Source organism: Parasteatoda tepidariorum, chromosome 11 (assembly GCF_982258835.1).
Source record: "Parasteatoda tepidariorum strain Cologne lab strain chromosome 11, Ptep-v5.0, whole genome shotgun sequence".
NCBI lineage: Eukaryota > Metazoa > Arthropoda > Arachnida > Araneae > Theridiidae > Parasteatoda > Parasteatoda tepidariorum.
In genome coordinates, this window is record NC_141765.1 from 10,246,377 (window position 1) to 10,273,116 (window position 26,740).

At 28.3% G+C, this 26,740-nt stretch overlaps 1 protein-coding gene across 6 annotated transcripts in view; it reads right to left on the reverse strand.

The window, feature by feature from the left end:
• Positions 1-676: 676 nt before the first annotated feature.
• LOC107437280 (tyrosine-protein phosphatase 69D) overlaps positions 677-26,740 on the reverse strand; it is a 485,726-nt gene continuing 459,662 nt past the window's right edge. For 5 of the 6 annotated variants that reach the window (XM_087154666.1, XM_071187583.2, XM_087154665.1 and 2 more), the window contains exons 26-29: positions 17,952-18,086; positions 10,791-10,951; positions 7,562-7,697; positions 677-3,098 (exon numbers count right to left, since the gene is read on the reverse strand). In XM_087154666.1, the coding sequence (XP_087010792.1) occupies positions 3,015-3,098; positions 7,562-7,697; positions 10,791-10,951; positions 17,952-18,086 (516 nt within the window). In that variant the 3' untranslated portion in view covers positions 677-3,014. Of the gene's footprint in view, positions 3,099-7,561; positions 7,698-10,790; positions 10,952-17,951; positions 18,087-21,634; positions 21,781-26,740 lie in introns of those variants that run through there. The other variant, XM_087154668.1, reaches the window with a different exon arrangement.

A 26,740-nucleotide genomic window follows, 5' to 3' on the forward strand; every position in this document is an offset into this window, starting at 1 on the left:
TAAAAATCCAATATCGCAATTCATATTTATGTGACTTTAATACCAAACGTTGATTTACGTAGCTTAAAATGTACACATTGTGATTCGTATTGCCACGGTTTAAAAATTAAAAAGCACGAATAAAATGTAAGCGAATTTAAAATCAAACATCATGCAGTTTAAAAATCAATCAGTTCGATTTGCATTCATGAGTCTTTAGTATTACAATTTGTATTCCTGTGTCTTAAAAATTCAATATTGCTATTCATATTTAGGAGATTTCAAAATCAAATATTTTGATTCCCATTCACAAGAATTCAAAATCAAACATAATGATCTGTATTCATGCCTTTTTAAAATCAAATGATGTGCTTTGTAGTCATGCGATTTTAAAATCGAACATTGGGATTTGTATTCTCGTGATTTCAGATGCATCATTTGAAGGCTTGTCTAATTATGATTAGAAATGATTGTATATAAATATATTTAAATTAAATGTTTCATTCCTTGCCTTTATTTGAGATAAAAGTATTTTTACTTTCACGCTAATTGCTTTAGATGACGTAACTGTAATAATTTGAAAAAGAGTAAAGGTTAGTTATTATAAATACAATTGAGTTATTTTAATTATTTAATTATATTTTCATTTGTTTTATATTTACTTAAACCGAGTAACATTTCCGCTTTTTTAAACATATTTATTTTTCTTAAAAAATTAGCATTTCCCCTAGCTACTATTAATCCTCCACCTCCCTATTTTTGTCAAAATAATTCAATTGTCAAAATAAAGTACAATATGAAAGCTAATTTATATCTCATGATTAATGTACAAGACTAAATCAAATGCGGAATTTATGCTAAGAGAAACAGAAAATAAATGGAAAAAGTTCTTTTCATAAACATCAGTTGAAGATTATTTTAATGGGAAATTATTATTCTGAATTATGATCAGCTTTTTTTTAGAAAATACAAGACAGTCTTGGAAAGAAAATTAATGAGACTGAAAATCACAGAAGCTTAAAAACTTTAAACAATTAGTAGCAGAAAAAAAGCTTAAAGAAAATTTAAGTTTTGTCTATCATATTTAGAGTTTTCTAAATTAATCTAAATTAGAGTTTTGAGTTTCTAAACTGATGATAGAATATTAGTTATTTTCCGAAATTACTCCTTTCAGTTTCTCTTAGCATTGAAGTAAAATCATACCTCATAATGAAAGCAATACATATGTTGTTAAATTAGAGCGATTTAAATGTCTGTTACTTTTTATACCTTTTTAAGGGACTAAAACTATTAAGTTTTAAGATTGTTAAGTTTAAAAAATGTTTTTACAAAAATGAAATTTAAAATATTTTCCTCTAAATATAATTAAAATTAGTTTCCTTGATATTTATTTATTTGATTTATTAGTGGAATTCTTACATAAATGGTCTATGTAGATTATTACATTAATAATTAGTTTTTAATTTAAAACTATATACCTCATTAACTAAGTGCAGACAAACTTACCAATCACATGTGTATGCCAACAATTTTATAATTAACAATATTTTTTTAAATAGAGATTCAAAATTGATAAGAAATTTTTTATAGGATTTTAATTTAAAATGGAGCAGCTCATGGTCTCCCATTTTAAATTCAAGTTTTTTTTCTCCCAGAAATCTGCACTGAAATTGGTTATCTATACAAAAGGCAGAACTGGAATTAAAAAATAATCCATAATAATTTTAAACGTTGCTAGTTATTTATGATGATATAAAAACACCAGTTTAAAAATTAAACCTAAAAGAAATGATTCAGATAATAGGAGGTAACTTTAATTTACCACATATTTAGCGATTGATTTATAATTCTTATTCCTAATAACTTTAACAACATCATACATATTTTGAAAAGTATGTAAAATTTATGTAGAGGAAAACAGATGTTTTTGTAATCATTCTAAATGTCTAATTTAAAATTAAGCTGTCATAAAAGTGATCTCAGACTATTCAAAATTGTACAAGAGAATATAAATGTTGATTCATGATTTCTAATGTTTCACACACTCAAACAATGAAAAAACAAACAACTACATAAAGACAACTAATATAACATGAATGATATGTTGCTATTTCAAAGATATAACAAACATACTAAACGAAATATACAAGAAAAATGATGAACCTTTTTGAAATCTAAGCTGCCTTGATTCCCACCCTAGTTCGTGATGATGTCGAAACAGATGAGCAGGTACAAATGGGTATTTAAACTGCACAAATGACAGAAATAAATTCTAGATATCTAAATGGTATTTTTTGAAGACAATTCCTTATAAAAGCAGTAAAAAGAAATTGTTATATGGCTGTATTTTAATAGCAATTATAAAATTATATCTATATACAACTAATTCTTATATGAAGTATTTTTTAATTTTTTTAATTTAGCACCTGTCAGCTATTAGTAAAAAGTTGATTAAATAACATGGAGATGTTTTAGGGACTCTCTAAACTTTTAACCAAATATTCATACAAAAATGTTGTATATTCAGTCTTGCACCTAATGTCAACCAAGCTCCATAAAACATAGCACCATAGCTGAAGAACTTTCAGGGAAATTGTGGATAGCATGTTGACTATGCAAGTGTATAAACTCTGATAATGTATTTTTGATGAATTCCATTTTCGAATGAAAGATATCTCAAATGCAGTGATTCGGACATACAAAAATTTCGCTGGCAGTGTGCTATCTTTCATTGGTAATATGAATGAATTACTCAACTTTGAATATAATGAATTCAGTTCTCATGATAATTATAAGAGGTATCTTTCAATATATAATATCGTTCAACCGTTCATACACTCATTCATACTGCAGACAAACCATTTTACAATAAAACATTATTGATTTAATTCAGAAATAATGGCACTCATCTACTTGAGCAAAATCTCCCCAAGTCTTGCTGGCTGGACAAAATAGACATTAAAAGTCTTAATTATTGCCAGGTAAGGCAGGTAGAGAAACCACAAATGATGGATGGAATATACTATGAATAAATATCATAGCTGCGTATCACCCATATCACAAAGATTTCTGGATACAATATATTCCAGTAATCCTCTATATAAGAAATCATATTGTGCCTAAAATAAAAAAAACCTTATTAAATAAAAACTTCATTTAAAATGAAGTGGAATTTTGAAAGACAGATACTGTGTTATAAACAAGGCTAAGCTAAATAATTTAAAAAAATAAAGGTAAAGTGAATAAAATATGCATTAAACTTGCATAACAAAAAGAAAAAAAATCAGACAGTCTTACAGGGTTGCTACGCTACCTGGAATATCGGGACAAGTCAGGGACTTTGCAAACTGGCTTTGCCTAAAAAGTCATGGAATTCAAAAATTTTTGAGTCAAAATCTGGAAAAGTCAGGGAGTTTGATTTGGCGACCGCCACACTTGGGACCTTTGCATGTACCCTAAAACATATTCCCTAAGCAAGAGTTTCGTTTTCTCTCCATTTGGCATGGAGCCAAATTTCAAAGAATCGTAGCATGACACGGTTCTGTGACTTAGAAAACTTTAGATTTGAAAAGGGTTTATGGTTGCTAGAATCCGTAACAGGTAGAAGAATGGATAGACTTCAGAATGTCTACTTTAATTTTTATTAAAAAATTTATTGAGATATATAGTGTTATATTATCTCTTATAAATTTTTGAAGTTTTTTATTTTAATATTTTCTTGATCCTCTTTCGCCAAGGGTTTGATAAAAGAATTTAATTAAACTCGTTATTAAGAACTCACGGGAAGCATAGGGATTGCAGTTCCACTTGGAAATTATAACGTTATACTATAACATCCTGGGGTTGATCCAGGTTTTATTTTTAGAGCCATTTTTGTAAAAAAATCGAAAGTATTTTTCTGAATTTTTTTTAATTAAGAACATTTAGTTTAATCAGTAACTATTTTTGATTCCTTTTTTTAAAATCCATGTATTTTGCCGATCGTTTCTGAACCGCTTCCTTATGGTTTTCCAAATTGATTCCTATATTTTTAATACGCTATTACAATATTAGAATTTGAGCCATCACTTTTTTCAAAGCGTTCGATTTTCGACGATTCCATCATAATTTTACATCATTAGTTCATAGTTTATCAGCAGTTATTTATAATTTTTTTGCCACCTTTAACACGGTTTTTCTATTTCTGATATTTTCAGTATGATATTGCAATATGATTTTCAATATAATTTTCGAATTTCGATTTTGAATTATCACTTTTTGTCATGTTCCGATTGTGATCTAACGTAATTTCCCGTGGTTTGGTGATAGTTTTTTCCAAAGATTTTAATAATTTTTTTGATTTTTTAGATGTGATTTCTCAAATTCAGGTATTTTTAATATGATGTTATTACGACGTTAAAATTTGAGTCATCCGGCTTTGACGTGTTAGATTCGCGATTAATTCCATTCCAACTTCACCACATTAGACAATAATTTTTTTGTTTTTCATTCAACATTTTTTCAGCTTTTTCCACAAGGTTTTCCAAACTTTGATATTATTAACAAGCTATTATTTACACACAAAATTTTGAATTTGAGTTTAGATGAGTTCGATTCGTGATGACGATGTCGTTAAATCATGCAGTTTCCAATAGTTTTTTTTTTTGAGGATCTGCCTCTGAACAATTTTGGGCGGTTATTTTTATTATATGAAATTTCATAAAGAGGGCATTTTTACTAATTTGGATTTTGTGAAGGGACCGTTTTTACAAATTAGAGTTTTGTAAATAGGTTGTGAAGAGGCTCAGATTTCAACCTGGATTGACCTTTGATATCTATTTCAAATTTTTACTCACTTTTTTTAAAATAATAAATGGAGAGATATATGGCATTGTTTTATTCCTTTATTTTTATTTCAAGTTATCTTATGTTTTACATTCAAAGGTAATGGAAGATAGTTCGATAATTTGTACTTTCCTTTTTTTTACTGTATGTGTTTGTTGCCTAGATTTCCCTTTTATATCTCTGAATTATGTTTATATCTCAAATTTATTATTTATTTTGTAATAGAGAGTAAAATAAATTTCATGTTTTTAATTTTTAACATTCTGTTCTAGTTTTCAGTTGTTTTCTAATTTACATTTAACATATACCCTGTCTGCGAGATTCGAAGACTATAAAACTTACTTTTTAGATAATTTTACTTTCCATTGAGTTTAATTCCTATTAATTTTAATAATTTAATTAAAAGTTTTGGAATACTTTTATTCTAATCTCTCATATTTAGTAAAGACATATATTTATTATGTTTTTCTCTCAATAATGTTTGCATTTTAATTTTTTACTTGTAATAAAAGGTCACATCTTTTTTTAATTTGATTTCTTTTTAACAAATTTGCTTTTACATTTTAATCAATATATGAAAAAAAAATAGGAAAAAATATTATTGCCAAGAGAGAAATATTATTTATTTAGTTGAGTTAAGATTTTAATTACTATTTAATTCATAATGCTTATGTATTCATTAGTTTCTTTTATGAGATGATTTAGTATTTTTAAAAAGATTTCTTATGAATTAGTATCTGAGATGCAGAATATCTGAGTATTGCAGAGATACTAATAAATTTATTAATAGTTTTACTTTAGCACTTATTTTCTTTTGTCAAATCTGGAAGAAGCTCAGATAAATTAAGTTGACTTTTTTTTATTTATTTTACATTAAAATTAATATAAGTTAATCTCTAATAATTATGATTTATTAAAAAAGTGGGATTATTTATTATAATTTCATCTCTTCAGTATTTTTTAAAGATATGCAGAAAAATTTTTTAATTCTTAAAAATTTTACTCTTTTTCATTTTTTTATCCTGCAGGTACAAAGTATGAAATTAATCAAGGATTTTTCATCAGAAGTGTCTGCTATTGACTTCCAAATTGCAGAATTACACAATATTTTTTTTTGTGTGTTGGCTAACTGAGACAAAAAATTATTTTTAAAAATATTTTTCTTTCTCTGTTATATCATATATTTCTTTCGTCTATACTATCATTTTTTCACTGTACTGTGGTGTTATATTTTTTAACTGAAATAAAATATACAATATAATCTATAAATTATTAATATTAATTTTTTGTGGTTCATTGTATATTTTGACCACAGCATTATCAGTACATACTGGGATATAGGACTGGAAATTTTTTAAAATATGCCCGGAAAAGTCAGGGAATTATTTTCATCTATTTGAGTAGCAACCCTGGTCTTAGTAATTTTCTCCTTTCTCTGGAGAGTCAATGACATAAATTTCAAGTTTAAGTCGCTCTAACTATCGAATCAGGTTTTTAATCTCATGATATCTAACAGGGACCAGGTATTGTAATATCGAAAAAAATGTTTGTTGGAACATTAATTTCTGTATTTCAGATAATAGGTTTATCCCTATCATTATAAATGAGTTAGTAGAAAAAAAAAGTATTTTAGTAAACATAACAGACATAAAATGTCAATTTAGCAAATTTTCTACTGGAAAAACAAAAGTTTCTTCAAAAAAATTTAGCCAAATTGAAATATGTAATCAACTACATTATTTAATCACTGTACAAACTTTCAGAAATGATATAATATATTTAAACAAGCTGCTTTTGGTACAGAACATAGTCTAAAATGCAAAAAGTGATCAAAATAATGTTTTTTTTTTTTTGCCAGGGAATTAATAAAAATCATAAGATTCCACATAAAGTGAAGGGCTTAAACTGAATTAAGTTTTATAATATGTCATATAAGTAATTTTTCATGCTAAGATCCAAAGTTTGTAAATATATGTTGGAACAAATGCAACAAAACAACAATTTTTAAAATTGTTATATTGTAACAAGCCGCTTATCATTATGTAGAATTTTAAAGCTTGCATATATTTAGCATAAAAACTGTGGAGACTCCTTGAACCCAGTTTGTTATGACTGACATCATACAATTCATCAATTATATTTTTCTTTTTTTAATATTGTTAACAAAATGTTGTCATAGCATTATTTAAAACATGATTATCAACATTACTTATGATCAATGAGAGAAACAGGATTACGTTAATAAGTTGCAGTCACTTAAAAACCTACCAAAGAAATGATAGCTTTCAGTTTCATTGATTATATTTCAGATTCTGGAAAACATCAACCATACAGTAAGTGGAATGAAACGAAGGGCATCTTGATGTCAAAATTGTTTGCTTACCTAAGTACTTAGTATGTAACCAGTTTTTGATGATCTTCATAATCGAATGCACCATGCAATACCATAAACACCAAAGTTAAGTGCAACATAACAGTAATTTGTTACACCTAAGGACCCATTCAACTGATTTAAAAATTTCATTTTTATGCATTAAAAGTTACTTAGACTAAGACAATGTGAAAATTTAATTTAATTTTAAGTTGTACACTTTTCCTGATATTCCATATTTTGTTTCCTAAATTAAGATCTGTTCTGTTGTGATTGCCTTTTGCATTCATGACTTTATGTTCAATGGCTAAAAGGGTTTGTTTCTTAATATCCTATTAATTCTTTAAATTTATGCCTGCATGAATATCATTTAAAAAAGGTACTTACTAAAGTCTGAAGCATACAGTGTCGTTGTGATCTAGTATAACGAGCAGCTTGAAACACATCGACTCTTTCTTCAGCCTTTAACTGCTGTATTAAAACACTTAGTGTAACAAATACACTACTCCTGTCTCCTCCACCACTAAAAATAATGTAAACATTTGGTATAGTTATATAGATCTTAATATATTACATACATATATATATAAACAACTATGTTAATATATACTATATATAGTTGTTTCTATTTATAGAATGATAAAAATTAACTTTAAATTAAAACATTATTTCAGAAGAAGCATCTTTTGTAAGAAACTACTACATTATTTTCAGAAAATAAAGTTGTTCAGAAAATAAAATTCAATTTGTTTTCAAAAAGACACACTTCATACACCTATACACAGTTTTTCAAGTTCTACTAAATATTCACCCTTTTCTTTCTACAGACCAAGACAGAAACAGAAATTATTTACTTTGACTTTAAATTATGTTGCTTTGGTAAAACTTTAATAATTAATTTAAAAACTGACTTTTTTTTAAAACAAGTTGTGGGCCAGTGTGATATAATCCAAAGTAAATAATACCAGTTAAGGTTATAAGAATACTTCTTACAATCAAGCAAATCTAAGAGAATTTTTCTTATATCTCCTTCATAATATTTTATATGCAGGGACAAACTGAAAAGATGCTATATACTGAAGAATTTGAGATTAGTTTTATAGTATTTAGTTAAAAAACCCAACAGAAATGTAATAAACCTTATAATAAAATAAATTTAATAATAAAATGAACATAATGATCAAATAAATTTAAGAATTAAACAAACTTAATAAAATAAATTTTTCATATAACTTAGTGTTACTGTTCAATATAAAAAAACAGGTATCAAAACAGATGGAAAAAAAGAAAAAGAATTACTTTAATTGATTTGAGTTAAAAAAAAAAAGTATAAAAATGGGACAATTTAAAATATGTTTTGCAACATATTTAATTTAAACTTTAACAATAAGTTTTAAAGTTAAACTATAAGGTCATTAAATTAAAATTTAATTTTACTATTTATCTATAACACCCATAAAAGCTGACTTTTGCATTGCTAATAGCAATTATTTCTCTTTTTCAATAACTAAATTAAAATCTTTATAAACTTTGTAACTAAAATTTGTTTCAGCATATACTCCCTATGGCCTTTGAATAAGCTGCAAATTTTTAAAACAAGATGAGAAGAATATTTTAATATTTTATGTTTATAGGGTGCTTTTAAATTGTTCTTAGGATTACCTAATTTTAAACAATAGCAAAAAATACTACAAATTAATAAAAACACACAAGAAACATTTTTTTAAATAACCTTATATCCAGTTGAGTTCTATTTTTCTTTATTGACATTAAGTCAAGTTGAGTTCTATTTTGTAAGGCAATGTTTACAGGAATCATGTTTAAAAAGTAACATTTTGCTAAAAAATAGTATTTTGAATCGCACAAGTAAATCTATGCATAATTGTGAGACATGTAGTAGCTATTCAGATTTTGTAGGGAGTTAAAATAAAAATAAGAAAATTTTACGAAAAAAAAAATTTTCAGGAAATTTTTTTGTACAATACACACGATTATTTCTTATTTTTAAGAAGTTTAAAGAAAGAACTAAAAAAATATTGTTAATTCACCACTGCCTTGAAAATGTCAGTTTGTGTGGCATATTTCTTAAATTGTTTGCAACCTTTAGAAGAAACACAGGCATCACTAAACATTTATAAAAAAAGAAGAAAAAAAAAGAAATAAAACTAAAATAGGAATTGATCAGAAATAAATTAAAAAACTGGCGTGATTTCGCAAAGGGAGAAACCTGAATTTTCTTCACTTTAGAAATTTTTCAATACAAAAGTAGATCAAAATAAGTTTAAAAGAAAACTGAAAATCATTTATATTTTCATGCAACTATAAATTATTTCAAATCTACAGACTAAAGAATAAATGTATATAAAAATAAATGATGAGAGATGCAAAACATTGTAACAATCTGGAAACAAAGTTCATCCAAAATGAACAAACCTGTTACAAAGATAATCAAATCATGCCTATTAAATAATGAGTCTGTAGCTGTAAAACATTTTATTCTGAATTCAATCATTTTAGTAGTATACTGAATTCAATTACCTTCAATATACACCTTACTTCTATCTCAACTAATGCTCCATGTGAATTTTCCATTGTTCGAAAGAGTGCTAAGAATTTTCTCCTGTGAGCTTTTCATGATGTCTGCCGGTTTTTCCTGTTACAACTTCAACAGACTGAAATCTTGCTCCTTTTAATGCAGATTTGACAGTGGGAAACAAATAAAAGCTCACATGTTGCTAGCTCAGGTGAATAAGGTGGATGGTTTACCTCTGTGATGTTGAACTTAGCTAGAAACATCGTGACAGACAATTGATGGATGACTTTTTCCACAATCCGGGTCTTGCAAATACTTTGCCAATTTTAGAAATCACATGACTAGTAAACCATAAGTAAGAATGAATCTGATTACCAAATTTATCATCCATCTTGGTGAGGAAGGTGAATATCTTTACCGTCTTTCGGGCCATCTTGAAAATGCTTAAATCACTAAAAAACTCACACAGGTGATGAACATTTATGTTTTCAGTACGATTTGAGAGATAAGAGAAAAAATTTTCAACTTAAAAATGTTAATAAGTTTATCTTTAACACCATTTTGCAATTAGCAATTGGGCATATTAAGCAAAAATCGTAAGATAAAGATTTTTTTTTACAAGATAACCAAAAGTCCGAAACAAAATTAACAACTAACGATGGAATTTTTCTATTTTTGCTAATTAAAATGAAAGAAAAAAACATTTATCAAAAATCTTTCAATTCTTACAATCTATAATTTAAAAAACCCACACTAGTATTCATAGAAATTGGGATATTCTGAACATACACAAAAATCAGGACAAAATATTTTCTATCAGGAAAATCAGAAGGCAAAAATACTGCAAAAAAAAAAACTTTTTATGTACTTAATAAATAGAAAATAATTTTTATTGTCAAGTTGTGTAAGCATGGCAATGAAACTCTAACAGTCTCATAAAGGTAGCTAGTAAAACTCACTATAAATAATGCGCTACAAAGTTAACAAAATTATTTGGTTAATTTCAATATTTTTTCCACTTTTTAAATCATTATTACAGATCAGTGCTCATGACTTTAGATTATAATAAATTACTTTATTCACCTGCAATGGACAGTAATTGGTCCACTTCCTACTTGTTTTTCTTGATTGAGTTGTACATCTTCAATTAATGTAACTAGACCAAGTGTACCATCAGGAACTGTACCAGCACTGCAAGGCCATTCTTGAAATTGAAATTGTGTAATCGTATGCTTATCATTAGTCTAAAATAGAACAAAATATTTTTCATAAAAGATAAAATAATAATATGAAGATAAATGCTTATTAATATAAACTGTCTACTTTAACTATCTCCACAGAAAAATATCAAAACATAATATAATTAAACAGTAGAAAAATTTTGCGGAATTTAAAATTTCATTGCATGATTTGCAAATTTACATAATTTACGTTGAAATTTCTCTAATATCATAAATACTTGTTGTTAAATAAAAACAAATCATAATTATACATTTGAACATTAAACTAAAGATATAAATATATAACAGGTGAATTTTTTACAACAGTAAGCAGTAACTATTAATGAAATTTTTTCCAAGGACATCTGTATTTGGACATGACAAGCTGATTAAATACAACATCTGAATTTTGAAGTATCTGAACAGTTTGTAAGATATGAGGCAGTAAACAGTTAAAAAAAAACTCTCAATATTTTAAGACCAAAATAGTGAACACCATTGCTTTAAAAAGATGTAAGCCGTAGGATGTTTCAGAAGAGATGTTTTAAATAGTCCTAATAGAGGAACAAAGGATAGGAAAAAAAAAGAGGACTCTGAATTTGTCTTTGAGGAAAATAACTATGTGAGTCATCCACTTGTTAAAAGCCATTCAGACTATTCTTTTTTTACTTTAAGGTAATATAACTTTTGTAAGAGAACTTAATTTTTGTTTGTCTGTTAAGTTTAGAACAGAAGTTATTTTAAGTGAAACAATAAAAAGGTAAATACAGCGTGTTCCACTTGAATAAAGCTACCTTGATTTTGTGCTACAATTGGATGCAAAAAGAATCAATATGAATCAAACAAGTATATGAAGAAAGTCAATAACCAAACACACAGTTATAAAGAGTAATTCACTCTCTGCTGCAGCTGGACAGGAAGAAAATCGAATAAGTAAAAAAAAAGTGGAAAAAAGTGCCCCATCGAAATAAAGCCATTTCACATGATAGCCAAAATATTTGCCACATTTATATAAGACTTGAACTATGCAATGTTGCTTACCAATACCAGGAGGACAGTAGTATGAATGTTATGCCAGGTTTCAATGATAGTAGCCTTCAATTCTGTCATGGAGAGAAAGTACTCCTTTTTGGTATATACAGCCTTATTCAGAATAGCCATCACATTTTCTTAGGGATTGAAGTTAAGGGAAAGGACATGTCATTCATGGAGAGCAACCCCTTATCTAAAAACAATGACGGGGAAATTTTTTATATGTAAATTGAGGCATTATCCTGCTTTTAAATATGGCTTAGGTCGCAAATTCTTTCTATAAACGGGTTTCTACCAATTTTTGGTAATTTCCAGGTGGCATGGGAAAGAATCCAGGTTAGCCCATTTTAGGCCAAGTGTAGTAGTTTTATAAAATGTGGTATTGTTTTCATTGAAATATACAATTAAAAAAACCAGTCTAATTACATTCATTCATCAACATTACATTCATTAAGGCACAAAAAAATTTGTGTATGAAAAATTATATTTTATTAAAGAAATAAAATATTGCATGTAGGCACCATTCACCAAATCAATGAACAAACAACCATTTAGTTGAATGCTAGTTTTTTACAAAATTTGTTTCATTCATTTTTTTATTTACTGATTAGCAACTTTAATCCATCATAAAAACAGATGATAAATCTCAAAAGCAATAATCATACATTTTCAAAAAATTCCATTTGTCAATAATCATTTTAAGTTAAAAAACTTGAATAGTTTAAAATGTTTTCAACAGAAAGTGTTTACTCCAATTGAATTATTAATAACACCAGCCTGCAACAATTTCTTGTTTTAAAAGTAATAGTTGTTAATGTATTTTCGCATGCTTATTTCAAAAATAATATCAGTTTTCACATATGATGTACAGTTTTTTTGAAAAGTAAATTTTTAAAATAAGTAAAAATACACAGATTTTTTGCGATTTGGAAAGGATAAATTAATAAAGTATGTATGTTTATTTGTTTAAATAAATTCTGAAAACCTCTTACTTCATTGAAATTAAATAATACATTTATATTGAATAAATACTTATAATTGTATTTAAAAAAAACCTTTTATTTTAAAATTCAAAACATAGATGGCAGTACTGTCTTGCATTATCTTTATTCTAAAAAATTGTTCGTCAAACCAAAAGCAATCACGTTTGCAGTTGTTCTTCGGTTTATGTTTTGATTTTCCTGTATTTCTTTATTGTTGAACTGTGTCCTTTCTATTGTGTTTCTAATATGGCGAGTAGTTCCAGGAGGTGTTGTGAGAATGATCCAAATTCACTTTGCTACATTTGTGAAGAATATATGTTAAAAAAACAATGAAATACGATCACTTCCTTCGTTAAGAAGGCCTACTTTTGGTACTTCGGAATGAAACTGGGCGACCAAGACAAATATTGGGCGCCGCATTTCACCTGCCGTTCCTGCATAGAAAAGTTAAGAAATTGGACTTTAGGTAAGAGTTTATCTTTACCTTTTGGAATACCTATGGTATGGCGTGAACCGCAGAACCATGTGGATGACTGTTGTTTCTGTTTGTGTAAAATTGCAGGATATAATAAACAATCGAAATCAAACATTGTTTACCCAAATTTAAAGTCTACTATAAGACCTGTCGCACATTGTGAAAATATTCCTGTCCCGACACGACCTGAGGCTTTTGATAGTGCTAATATATCTGAAAGCGAAAGTGATGAAAAAGCCTTCGATTTCACCGTGAAAAATGAAGCACCTGAAAAATTTAATCAAGCTGAATTAAATTACCTAATTCGTGATTTAGGTTTAACTAAAGAAAATGTAGAATTATTAGGCTCTCGGCTAAAAGAGAAAAATTTATTAACGACACAGACGTCGTTTAGTTGGTACAGGAATCGAGAAAAGTAATTTTATCATTTTTCGAATCTGAAAAGTTCTTGGTTTATTGTGCTGACATACCTTTGTTACATGAATTAGAAGATAATATTCCTTATAATCCGAATGATTGGCGACTATTTATAGATTCCTCCAAGAGGAGTCTAAAAGCAGTTTTATTGCCTAACGAATCTGAACTTGCATCAGTTCCAGTTGCACATTCCGTTTTCATGAAAGAAACATATGAAAGTATGGAGATGCTTGTCACTAAAATAAAATACACTGAACACAAGTGGGCAATAAGTGGTGACTTAAAGGTTATAGGTCTGCTTCTCGGGCAACAAAGTGGATTTAGTAAATTTCCGTGCTTTATTTGTGAATGGGATAGCACGGATAGAGAGTCATTGGATAAAAAAGATATGGCCGAAGAGACAAGAATGGATTCCTGGTAAGAAGAATATTTTAAATGAATATTTAATAGATCCACAAAATGTTTTATTGCCCCCACTTCACATAAAATTGGGACTCATAAAGCAGTTTGTGAAAGCTTCGGATAAAGGTGGAAAATGTTTTGAGTATCTTACATCGAAGTTCCCAAAATTGTCTAGCTCTAAAATTAAAGAAGGTGTATTTGATGGAACACAAATAAAGAAATTAGTTAAAGATTCCAAATTTGAACAATGTATGACAAATAGAGAGAATCAGGCTTGGGTTGCATTTAAAGATGTCGTAGAAGGTTTTTTGGGAAATGAGAGAAAAGAAAATTACAAAGAACTTGTAACTGAGTTATAACGTACTTATCTTTTGGGGTGCAATATGAGCATTAAAATTCTCTTCCTTCACTCACATTTGGAACAGACGATTTAGGAAAAATGAGTGACGAGCAAGGTGAAAGATTCCACCAGCATATAAAGGAGATGGAACGCAGATATCAAGGACGGTGGAATGTTAACATGATGGCCGATTACTGTTGGTGTTTAAAAAGAGACAGTGATGTGGACCATAAATGAAAAACCCAAAAAAGAAGCTTCTTGACTTCAAGAAAAACACAAAACTTATCATAATATTGTAAATGAACAGCATTATTGTGTTTAGTTAATAGTAACTACTGTTGCAACTGTATGCATTATACTGAATTTTGTTAATTTTTTAATCTTCATTTGCAAAAAATCCTTACGTATTACATAAAATTTAGTTTGCATTTTGGAATGACATCATCATTGCTGATATAAATCAATAAAAATTTCACAAACAAGAATTTTTTTTGCAGGCAGGTGTAATTTATGGATGTCTTTAAAGCCCTTGACAATAGCAGAAAAATAAAATTAGTAAAAAATATAAGTCACAGTGATAATAAAAGAAATATCAATTGAAATGGTGCATTTGCAGATCTTTGGTTCAAAATAGGTTAAGTTAACCACTGTAGCTGTAGCTTTCACACAAAATAAATGAGTCTCCACTTTACTGTATAATGGAAGAAATATTATTTCTTTTTGTGTCATGCCGATTGTATACAAAATTGTCTTAATTGTCATTTGCGGACCTTGGGTTAAGTTAACCACTGCAGCTGTAGCTTTCACACAAAATAAATGAGTCTCCACTGTATAATGGAAGAAATATTATTTTTCTTGTGTCATGCCGATTATATACAAAATTGTCTGGATTATCAAAATTCGTTTACTCTACTATCCTCAGCTTGAGGATAGTTTTCAACTTAAGATACTGCTTAATTCTTTTATATGGCAAATTATTTGTATGAAATATAAAATTAAACTGTAGGTGAGAAAAAAAGATAAACTCCCCTCTAATGGACAGCAAGGTTTTCCAAGGTTGTAAAGGAAGCTTGTCATGAGGGCTATTGATTATCTAAAAATGCTAGAAACCCATTTATTGCCATTTGTAGAGACAATTGGTGGCTCAAGCTAGATTATTCAGTAGGATAACAATTTAGGTTGAAAATCTTTCCAGTGGGGATTTTTTGATAACAGGATGTTTGTCATGCATAGCCCCAAGAAAACATGGAGGTTAACCTCAGTTGGGTTGCATATACCAAAACAGGAGTTTTAGTGTGTGGCAAAATTAAAGGCTACTATTTGAAACCTGACATAATATTGATGTTTCTGTTCTTAAGGTATTGGTAAATGTAAAACATATATTTCAAGTCATAAATAAATGTGGTGGGTATTTCAGCTATAATTAGAAGTGCCTTTATTTCATTGGGACATTTTTTTCTCTTATTTTTTCTTATTCGTTTTATTTCTTGTACAAGTGGAGCAGGGAGTGAGCTCTTTGTAAATATGTATTTGGATATCAACTTATTAAATATATATATGTCTGGTTCAGATTGTTTTTTCTTTGCGCCCAATGATGGCATAAAATTAAGGTGACTCTATTTAAGTATTTTATTAAGTAAGGGGCACACTGTAGCACTTAACAAGTTTTGCAACTAGACTCATCAATTTGCTTCATTAGCAATTTAAAATAGGATGTAAACTCCAATGTTCAATGACTCTTTGAAGTTTGTTTGTTTAAGGATAATATCTTGAGTAATATATTATGCTTCATTCATAAAGTATATGAATATAATATAGCAATCTTGTCTTTTTCTAAATCACATTCAAGAGCAATTGAATGAAATCAAACAAACTGTGGTTTGGATTATTAAATAGTTCAATCTGTATTTTTCCGACAAAAATTTCAACTGGACATAAAAATTATTCTAAATATTTCAGGAATCTAGTTTAATATAAAGTTTCATGGTACAAGAGCTTGCTTGTAGCTGTGCTAATCTGAAGCAAAAACTTACAATACCAGAGATGCCAACTTGCTCCAGACAGTGGATATATATATTTTCGAGTGGTAGTTCTTTAGTGTATGAATCTTGGATTAATTAATTCAATATATAAGGTTTTTACTCACCACTATTTTTAAATAATTCCAAGGCTTATGTAATATGCCAACAATTTTGTAACAGTTAAGCTGTATTGACCCTTTCAAAACTGTTTCAAAATTAACCAAAAATCTGCAAATTTTACTTCGTAGTTCTCTGCTGTTTTTTAAAATATTTTGTTTAAGTTCAGAGCAATTGGCATCTTTGAAATACATGTTCGAAACAATGAAATGAAATAGCGATAGAAACTATGTTTAACAAGCAAACAAAAGGGGGAAAAAAAGCAAAGGTCACTAGAACAACATAGTTTTGAAACCAATATGAGTATTTACCTGAAGAAGATCCTTCTACTACTACTAGAACTATGTTAGAAAAATTCAACACATTTAAATTAGTTGTGAAAAAAAGAGGAGGCAAATTTATGATAAATTAGAGTTTTAGCTAGAGAAAACATACATCATCTTTAAACATACACACAAAAAGTAGTTCCAGGTAATATCAATATAATTGAACATTAACTTAGCTAAAGATTCATATAAGCTAGAATAAAAATATTTAAATATAAGCAAAACTTATTTGTGTAAATTACTTCTGTGCATTGAAATCTTGTTAAACTCTTTAGTTTTACATACATACAAAAAGCATCAATTCAAAAAACTGAACTTAGTTTTTAAAAATTATTCTTAAATCTGGTTAAAATGTTTTCTTAACAGCATATTTATTATAAAACTACATTTTTTATGAGATCTAGTAGATATGAGTAGTTACCGTTATTGTTACAGTGGTGGTGTGTAATCAGACTGATATAATGGACCAATAAAGTATATTTTCTTGTGATCCAAGTTATATTTTAGTAGCGCCTGATTAGTGGATCACCTATGATTTCAAATTCAAAATTTTCAACTATTATTTTTAGAATAAAGAACAAAATTGTCTTATTTTGTCCCTCCAATATTTATTACTATTCATAAAGTTTGATGAAAATATAATTATTCTAACAAAAATGAGTCATGTTATTTTCATATAGTAAAAGAATTACACATTTTTTTCACTGATTTTCTTGGTGAGAAATTTTGAAGATATAAAGATATAGTTAAAGTTTTGAATATAGATATAGTTTTGAAGATATAGTTAAAAGGGGTATGCACTTCGAATTGAAAAATTATTTCATTCATTAAAAAGATGTATATTAACATAATAACATGAAAACTAAAAGAAAATTTAAAAATTAAACATTAGAAACAAACTAAACCCTTACTTTTGATTTTGTATTAATCACAGAAAATTCTCTCTTTGTATAAAATGGAAGCTTTTCACAACTTTCAAATGTTACTTTAATATAATCACATAATTTCTCTTCTTCTTCTGTAGGCCAATAGGACTGACATTTTGTCTAAAAATAAATAATTAGTTACCAAGAGAAAAATAGCAACTAGATAGATGCAGAATTCAGTAATAAAGAGCTGAGAAGGAAAACAAGACTTTTTAAATATAATTACCCTTAATTTACATAAGTACTATAAATGTCAACAATTTCAGGAATATATCATGAGTAAGGGTCATATAAATTCATAAATGGGAGAGTTATGTAACATTTTTAAAAATATACAGTTATTATAAAAAAGTAAAATAATGTGATAAATATATTATAAACTAAAGAAGTGAAACTTGGACAACTACACAATATGAAGAAAAATTACTTTTAACTTAAGAAAGAAAAATTATGTGCAAAAATATTTGGACCTATAAAGAATAGCAATATTTGGAAAATCATATAAAATCTAGAAATTCAGGAACTATTTAAAGACAAAGATATAATTAACATCATAAAGTCTAAAAGGCTACAGTGGTTGGTTTACTTAATAAGAATGAATGACACTTTAAAAAAAAAGGTCTTTTTGACAAAGATGCTAGGAAAGAGAAGTGTTGGTTGGGCGAGACCTAAAATTCATGAAAGTTAAAAGTTATAAAAAGAAAGCTTGAGAGACGAAAAGTTGCTAGATGTGTGGTGAAGGAGGTCAAGATCCTTCATGGGTTGTAACGCCAAGGAGTGAGTGAAAGATGAAAACTACTGAAACTCTGAATTCAGAGATAAAAGAAATACAAATTGATTGTATATCCTGATATTGACAACATTGTTGCAGAAGCTTGATTAGCAGAGATACTAATGTTGTGAAAGATCCATGTGAAAAAATAAAATAACTGATTTAGTATATTGCAGGGCTTAGCACAACTTAATGCAGAAAAAGTAGTAAAAAAAGTGACTAAAATTTTTAAAAAAGTTACATATAGTGACTACATTAAAGCAATGTAAACAACTTGCAACATCTTAGTAGCCTTAATATAATATAAAAAGTTGAGCTAGATCAAGTATAACTTAAAAAACAATAATAATTATAATCAATTATAATGAAAATAAAAATTCATTCATTACATTACTTAACAGCTACTGAAATTTTTTATAAAAATTTTCTCAATAAATATTCACAAAATTTTTATAACTAAAATAAATAAATAAATAAATTACAGGCTTAACTTAAATTAAGAAAACTTTTATTTTTAAACATAACAAAGATTAAATCAAATATTAATAATTCAACTATTAGTAATTAAGTCCTGAATTTTCATGAATTGATGTGATTAATGATATCATTTATTTTACGCTAGGAAATGTATCCATTATTTTGAGTTGGTCTTAAAATAACTCTCTATCAGAGCAGACTTCTTTTCTAGAGTTTTTTGAAAGGCATCTCCTCTCTTTCCCTCCTTACTTTAGCAACACCTTGCAGCATTGCTTCTGCTAATTTAACTTCTTCCAAATTTCCTATTTCTACTTCTTTTAATTGTTTTGTTGCTTCATTAAAAAGACTATCTGCAGTTTTCCGTTTAGCTTGTTCTTTTTCTCTTTTATCTTTCAGTGCTTCCTGACAATTTTTCATGTTTTTTTTTATCTTCTAAAATTTTTTGTTTGTTTTCATTTCCTCGCTTTTTTAATTCTTCCTCATCCTTTTTCTTTTGTTCTACCATCTCCTTCAGTTCATTTTGCTGCAATAAATCATTTTCGTAATTGCGATAGGCATTACGTGCATAACTTAGAAGTTCTTTTGTTATAGGTACCGATTGCGGTTTGTTATCGAAAGATTTTAATATGCTTTTTACAGTCATTATAGATGTTAAAGTTCCTTCTGACATAGAGGCTTTTTCATCAGTGAGAGTTCTACCAGAGACCGAAAGCCCTCGTTCAACTTCAGCATTGCCGCGAGATAAAACCAATGCTGCTTTGACTACAGTTGCTACTAGAGGATTTTTAAATTTGTTCAAAGAGGTTTTCAAGGACAACAAACTACCCCAATAAACATCAATCTTGTCACTGTGAGAAATTTCTTTTTCTAATTGTAAAACTTTCCACACATCAACCAGTTTATCAAGAGCAACATCTATCTGAAGAGCTTTTGCTACTGCTGTGATGTTGCTACTACTTCGAGCAATTTTTCTTTCTCGAGGATGTAAGCACCTCAATTTCTTGACTAAACTGGAAGAAAATGAGGTTTTTTCAATTAAGTACTTGGAAGCAACCAAATAATGCTGCTATGCAGCTTTCAAGAAATTGTACTTCTCACTATCACTCAAGGATTTTATTTCAGCCATAACGGCGCCACAACAAACAACTTGCTTCAGCGGAAGATGGTTTGTTTCACATGTTACACTGTTAGTATTTATAATGTTCTGCTCTAAAAATGACTTCTTGCAAAACCAGCTATTTAATGTTTGAATTAAAGTACTTAGTTCATCATATAAAACATGAACCAGTGGTTCTTCTTTCTGGAAAACACCAGTGAAACTAGTGAAAATATGAGCACTTGACAAAGCAAAGTGCAATTCTGCTTTGATTGTGCTTTTCTTTAATAATGTCATTACATTTTTACAGTGGCGATTAGTATTGCCCAATGAGCTTTTGCTTTGTGGGATATACATCAAAAAATAGATATTAATAGCCTGCCATTGCTCAATCATTCGAGTGCATGCGAGCTCCAGAGTTAGCCATCTAGAGGAGCAATGTTTAATCATTTTATTGTGCGGGACTCCTTCTTTTTCCTGAATTATGACAAAATTGTCCCATCTTGATGGCCATCCATCAAAAAAATGATAAACAGAAGTTATCAAATCTGCTGCATTTTCTCCAAGTTCATTCAAACCTTTTAAAAATGCATTGTGGACAATATGTATGTTGCAGGTGCCTATGTCTACAAGCTCTCTGTCCGATATAAGTTTTACTTCTTCATTCATCAGCCTATGAACTTTCTTGTTAACATTGGGACCGTCACTCCCCAACATCAACAATTTGCCTAGTGGAAGTTTCATTTCATCCATGGCTTCTGTTAATTTTTTAAAAATATTTTTGGCAGTTGCAGACCCAATAAACATTGTTTTTAAATGTTGTGAAATCACACAGTTCTGTGCATCTGACCAGTAACGTACAACAGTCTGCAATTCTTGCTTGTTCGCAGAGTTGGTAGTTTCATCATACATAATAGTAAAAAATGAATTTTTTTATATCTTTACTAATTTCTTGCTTAAAGTAGGGAGCTAGGGCATCTGTGATTAAATAATGAATTTTCCTTGGATTCAGTGAAAAAGGTGGAATACTGTTAGGAAACATAGCTTTAAAAGTTGCGACAATGCCAGAAAATGCTGCTGCTGAATTATTTGATGCAACAGTTTTCATTGCCTATATAAGTTCGGCAACAGTAGCAGATTCTTTTTCACTATGAAGATAAATGGTACAGAGAGTGTTTGTTCTGCTGCTTTCAGCTTGCATTTCCTCATTTGTAGATATGTTGTTAAATAAACGCAATTGAAGCGGATTCTTTTTAACGTCCATTCATTCTTGACGCTTTTTTGTGCCAGCATGCTGAGAAATTTCTTGAAACCCCTTAGAGATATTCACAGTAGATGAACAAACTTGACAGAAGATAGAATAATCATCGCGTTTCTTTCCCCATTCTGATACTTCTTTGCCTGTGCCATCATCTTTCTTAAGTCATATTGGATTAAATGTGCATTTACCCATCATTAACAGTTAAAACCTATAAAAAATGTAATAGTTTACAAACAACAATAAAAACAAACTTAATAAAAGTTCGTGCATAAATAAATTATGAAAGAAAACATATTCAAAGAGAAAAAAAAAACACTTATCTCCTTTTCTAAAGCAGCTAAGAATTCAGTAATTTTAATTAAATAACCGAAAAATACAGTAGAGAATCAATTAACCGGGATGCTCAGGACTATCACTATACCGGATGTCTGAATTTCCTGGTCTTCTGGGTCGGCCAAAAGTGCCGTTAATCTATGTTTTATCAAACCCAAATTACAAGGAAAAAGTGAAACACATTCTAAAGTAAGAAAAAAAAAAGATCTCCTAAATTTTTTTTAAAAAAAAGGTAGAAAAATAACATTTAAAAGGATAAAAACATTTGCAAGTTTAGACTAGAAAAACAAGTTTAAAAAGGTTCATTGTAGACCTCGCCCAAACTTCAGCTGTCAAGATAAAGATAATTGCTTTCAGGTGCGTTAAAAAGCCCCCTAGAACGGACTTGGCTTAATACTCTCTTGGCATGATATAGCTATTTTCTCTTGGCGCTTTCTTTTTAACAAGGTTACTATTTTTCCTGGTATGAAGAAGGATTTTTCCTCTCCGTAAGAGTGAGATAGAAGTCTTAGTCATGAGAGGGAAAGTCTTAGCTATCAGAGGGAAAATTTTCTAAGAATGAAAGAAGCGAAAGAGCTGTACCTTGACTTACCGCCATTTCATGAATAGCTTATCTTGTCTAGCGAATTGAAATAGATTTATGTAGAGCTTCTGCAATTTTAAATGAACTATAAAATTAAATAAAATTTCAATTATCAGAACATTTTTTTCTAAACATTGGAAGTCGTTATTAACAATCGCATTAAAGAAATATTTGAAATCCTAAGAATTTTTTTAATTGTAGTTCAAATCTAATTTTTCATTGAGTACAATTATTACGTCAATTAAATTTAATGAAATCGATCATAATGTTATTATTATGATTAATAATTTTAAACCATAAAATTTATCGTCTGTATGAATTAGGTTTGAAAATGCAACACATCTAAGAATTTAACATAATATAGTAATTGCACTGTAAAAACATAATTAGAAATAATAATTTTTTTTCAAGATTTTATGGGATAATGATTGAAACTATTTCTATGTATTGATATTCAAGCCGTGATACAGACTTGCGAACTAAATTAAATTCATGTTCAGTACAGAACTGAGAAATCATTCAATAGTCTTTAATGGTACAGTGCCCGCCGTTTATTAAAATCACTTTCGTTTTATGCTCTTTTGATTTTATTAAGCGGCTGATTTTATTAAGAGGCGATTCAACATTTGAAAAAAGAAAACTTTTTTACGATACATTCTAAATGCACACACTTTAAAAGCTGAAATAATGACCACATTGATGCTTTATTTTAACAAATTTAATTATTTTAATAAAGTAAAACCCTACATAAGATTAAATTTACAAAAGGTTTAAACAACCGATCAATGGTTGCTTGAGTTGCAGTATTTAAAATTAACTTTTCAACATCATTTGAGAGTATATAGAAGTTTTTATAGTTTTCGATATTCCTCCTCTTTGTTCTAAAGCTTTCCGCAATACATTAAGTGCTTTTCAGACTTCCATTGAAGTTGGCACTGATGAGTTTATTTCATCTTCTGAGTCTGATTCCTCCATTTCTTGATAAGAAATAACTTTGCAATTTTTGATGTCTGCAACAATTTCAGAATCAGATTTTTCTCCTGATGTTTGCAGGTTATCGTCAATAGCTACGTAACGTGAAAAATTCTCGTCCATTTCATTTTCTTCATTGCTGATCATTTCTTCGAAACAGTTATGAGCCCCATCTCCATTGAAGCTTCACGTTGACTACATTTAGGAAGCTTATCATAGTTTTGCAACACTTCGAATTTATCTTTAAGACTCAAATCCATCCTTTTCGGCATGCTGATAAACTTTAACACCAAACGAACTTAAATATGATATGCGCTCTAACTATAATTTACTCAAACGGCTTTAATAATATGGAACATGCGCACAGACAGTTTTTGGAAATCAATTCATGTTCTCTGTTAAGATAGATTACAAAAGAAACTTCTCTCCCTTCTATGGTTCATTCAATAAAAAGTAAGATAAGAATTTGACCCCCTGTTGAGTGAGATAGGTTTCTCCAAACTTTATTCAAGTCAAGGAATTAACATTGATAAATTGATTTCTATGAACTCGCCGCTTACCATCCACATTTTTCCTTAACTCTTACACTATGTATATCACAGAAAAGTGCTAACCACACCTGTTTCACAGGTTTGTGAGTAACTGTTGCTTCTTCTAAAAAAATCTTTAAACTTCGAAAAAATAAAATTTTATAAATAAGAACAAAAAAAGCTGAAATATTGCACCTTTGATTTATTATGTAGTCAAAATTTTGATCTTAAAAAGCGGCGGCATTGATTTTATTAAAGGATGTTTTTAAAATGTATTAATATTGTAACGATTCGGTTCTTGCCGATTTGATTTTATAAAGCGGCTGATTTTATTATCCGGTGATTTTATTAGCGGCAGGCACTGTATTAACAAAATATTTTCATGGCAATTTTATTTATTATTATTAAGCACAACATTGTTAAATGCGGTTTTATAATTAACTCTCCTTTTTTCCCAAATCCAAAGTTTTTTCCTTACTTTTTCAAAAATCTTGATCCTGAAGGTTTTCTTTTTAAAACTTAGTTGTTCTTTTTCGCAAATAAATTTTTTGACAATTTATTAGCTTTCAGAAAAATCACCTTTTACTAAAATAAATTAAATAAAGTTAGTTGGTTTTTGTCATACGAAATGAAGGAATGTAAATCAATTTGCTCAATCCAAAAATTTTTTTAAATTTAGAGGAAATTATATTTTATACAAAAAAAGTACAGAAAACTTTTTTTACACATAGAATATCCCAATAAACAACGCCTGTAAACTACATTTTTAAAATTTTTTTAAAAGTAAAGTTCAACTTTTAGTTTTTATTAGATGTCACAAAATAACATTGAATCATGGAAAATCTAATAAAAACTGGACCAATAATTTATGAGGTAGGAGACATTGAAAAAAGTTTGAATAGCAGAATTAAAAGAAAGTAGTTTAAATCCAATTAGAATTATTTCTCAAGAAATACTTTAGTCGTGTTTAGGTCATGAAATTTCTCATACTTAAAAAAAAATGTTTCAAAGAACAGCAATGAATTACAAACGAAAACAAGTATTTTTGAACACCCTGTGCCAAAAAATAAAGCAATTAATTTGAATGAAAGATTAAAAAAAGATTGATGATGGATAGATGAAATAAAAGACTTTAATTTGCATTGATAACTTTGGTTGCTGTTTGCAAACCCCTCCATACTTAAAATTTTAATAAAATAGTAATTTTTTTCTTGCAACTTTTTGGGCTATAACTCCGCAGATAATCAACAAAATTTTCGGAATTTCAATAGCAATTTCAATTACTATTGAAATTGCTATTTTTAAGTTTCTATAAAAAATTGTTAAAAATTTCTCAAGATATGAGGTTTTAAAGTAGGTTTTTCACTCTATGCATGCGTGGAATAATTTTAGAAATGTTTTTATATATTTAACATTTTCATCCATTTAACATTTTTATATATTTATTATATATTGAACAGGTGATTAAGAATTTAATGTATTCTTTAAAAATTAATGAAAATCACGTCTCCACTCCAAACTAATCATCATGTAGATTAGGGAAAAGATATACCATGTGATTGCTATTTTATCATGGAAGCCAACTCAGAAGACAAGGAAACCCTTAATTTCAGAACTAATTTTTTTGTGAAAGGTCTTTAAGAACTGAGTTTGCGTTACTTGAGTGATAATTCTATTGATATTATACTACTAATTCTATTAATAATATTTTGTGAATTTTTCATGTGTACTATGTGTTCATATACAATTGTAAAGTTCAATTTTTTTAAAATTTGTCTACCATATTAAATTTAATGACAATTAAATGAATACCAAGGTGGCCCTTGGACGACTAAATTTTTATTGCTAAATTAAATCCTACGAATGACCTAAGTATCTCTAAAATTATAAAATAATCTTAGTATTTCTTGAGAAATTAATAAAAATGTCAAAATCTGAAAGCGTCTCGCCCTTCATTGTAGGGCAGTATGTCTTATTGTCACTCAATAGTTGTATTCTCTGTAGAATAATTACTCGCACAAATATGTGGAAGTAGAGCATCTATCAATAATCCACAGTAAATCATTCTTATCTCTAAGAATATTTTAAAGTCACATCAAATTAATTTTGATAGACTATAATCAAATGATCACTGACAAAGTGTCCATCTTAAGGGTTTAAAAGACCTCAAAAATTAATAGTTTCTGATTTTTTTTTAAAATTTAATTTTTATCTATTGAGAGATATTTAAAGATTATTCTAATACACAAAATATTCGTAAAGGTTCGTAAGCATTAAAAATAGTCTTGAATATATGCACAAACTGTAATTTGTTTCAATTTTTGAATTTTTAATTGATTGACTTGTATAATCAATAATCTGAAGAATATGTCAACTATTATTAATTCCATTTCACATAGGATCAATATTTTTTTTTCCCTTTAAGTTTAGAGTATTTGGTAAATTTGACTTGACGACTTTTATTAAACGATTAAAAAAATAATGGCCTATCGGGGAATATCCACGGGCGGGTATTCAGAACATCTGAAAGAACTTTTTAACTTAATGAATCCAAAAAAACTGGTATTTATAAGAAAGTAATTACTGCAGACGAAGTTTAACTGCGTGGAACAATCAGAATTATAAAAAGAGAATAAAGTATCTGGACGAGCATCAAAGAAAACAAAATGGCGATACAAAAGAACATTAGCAAAATGTAATAACAAATGAAAAAACAAAGATGTTTACATTTTATTTTTATTTTATAACCG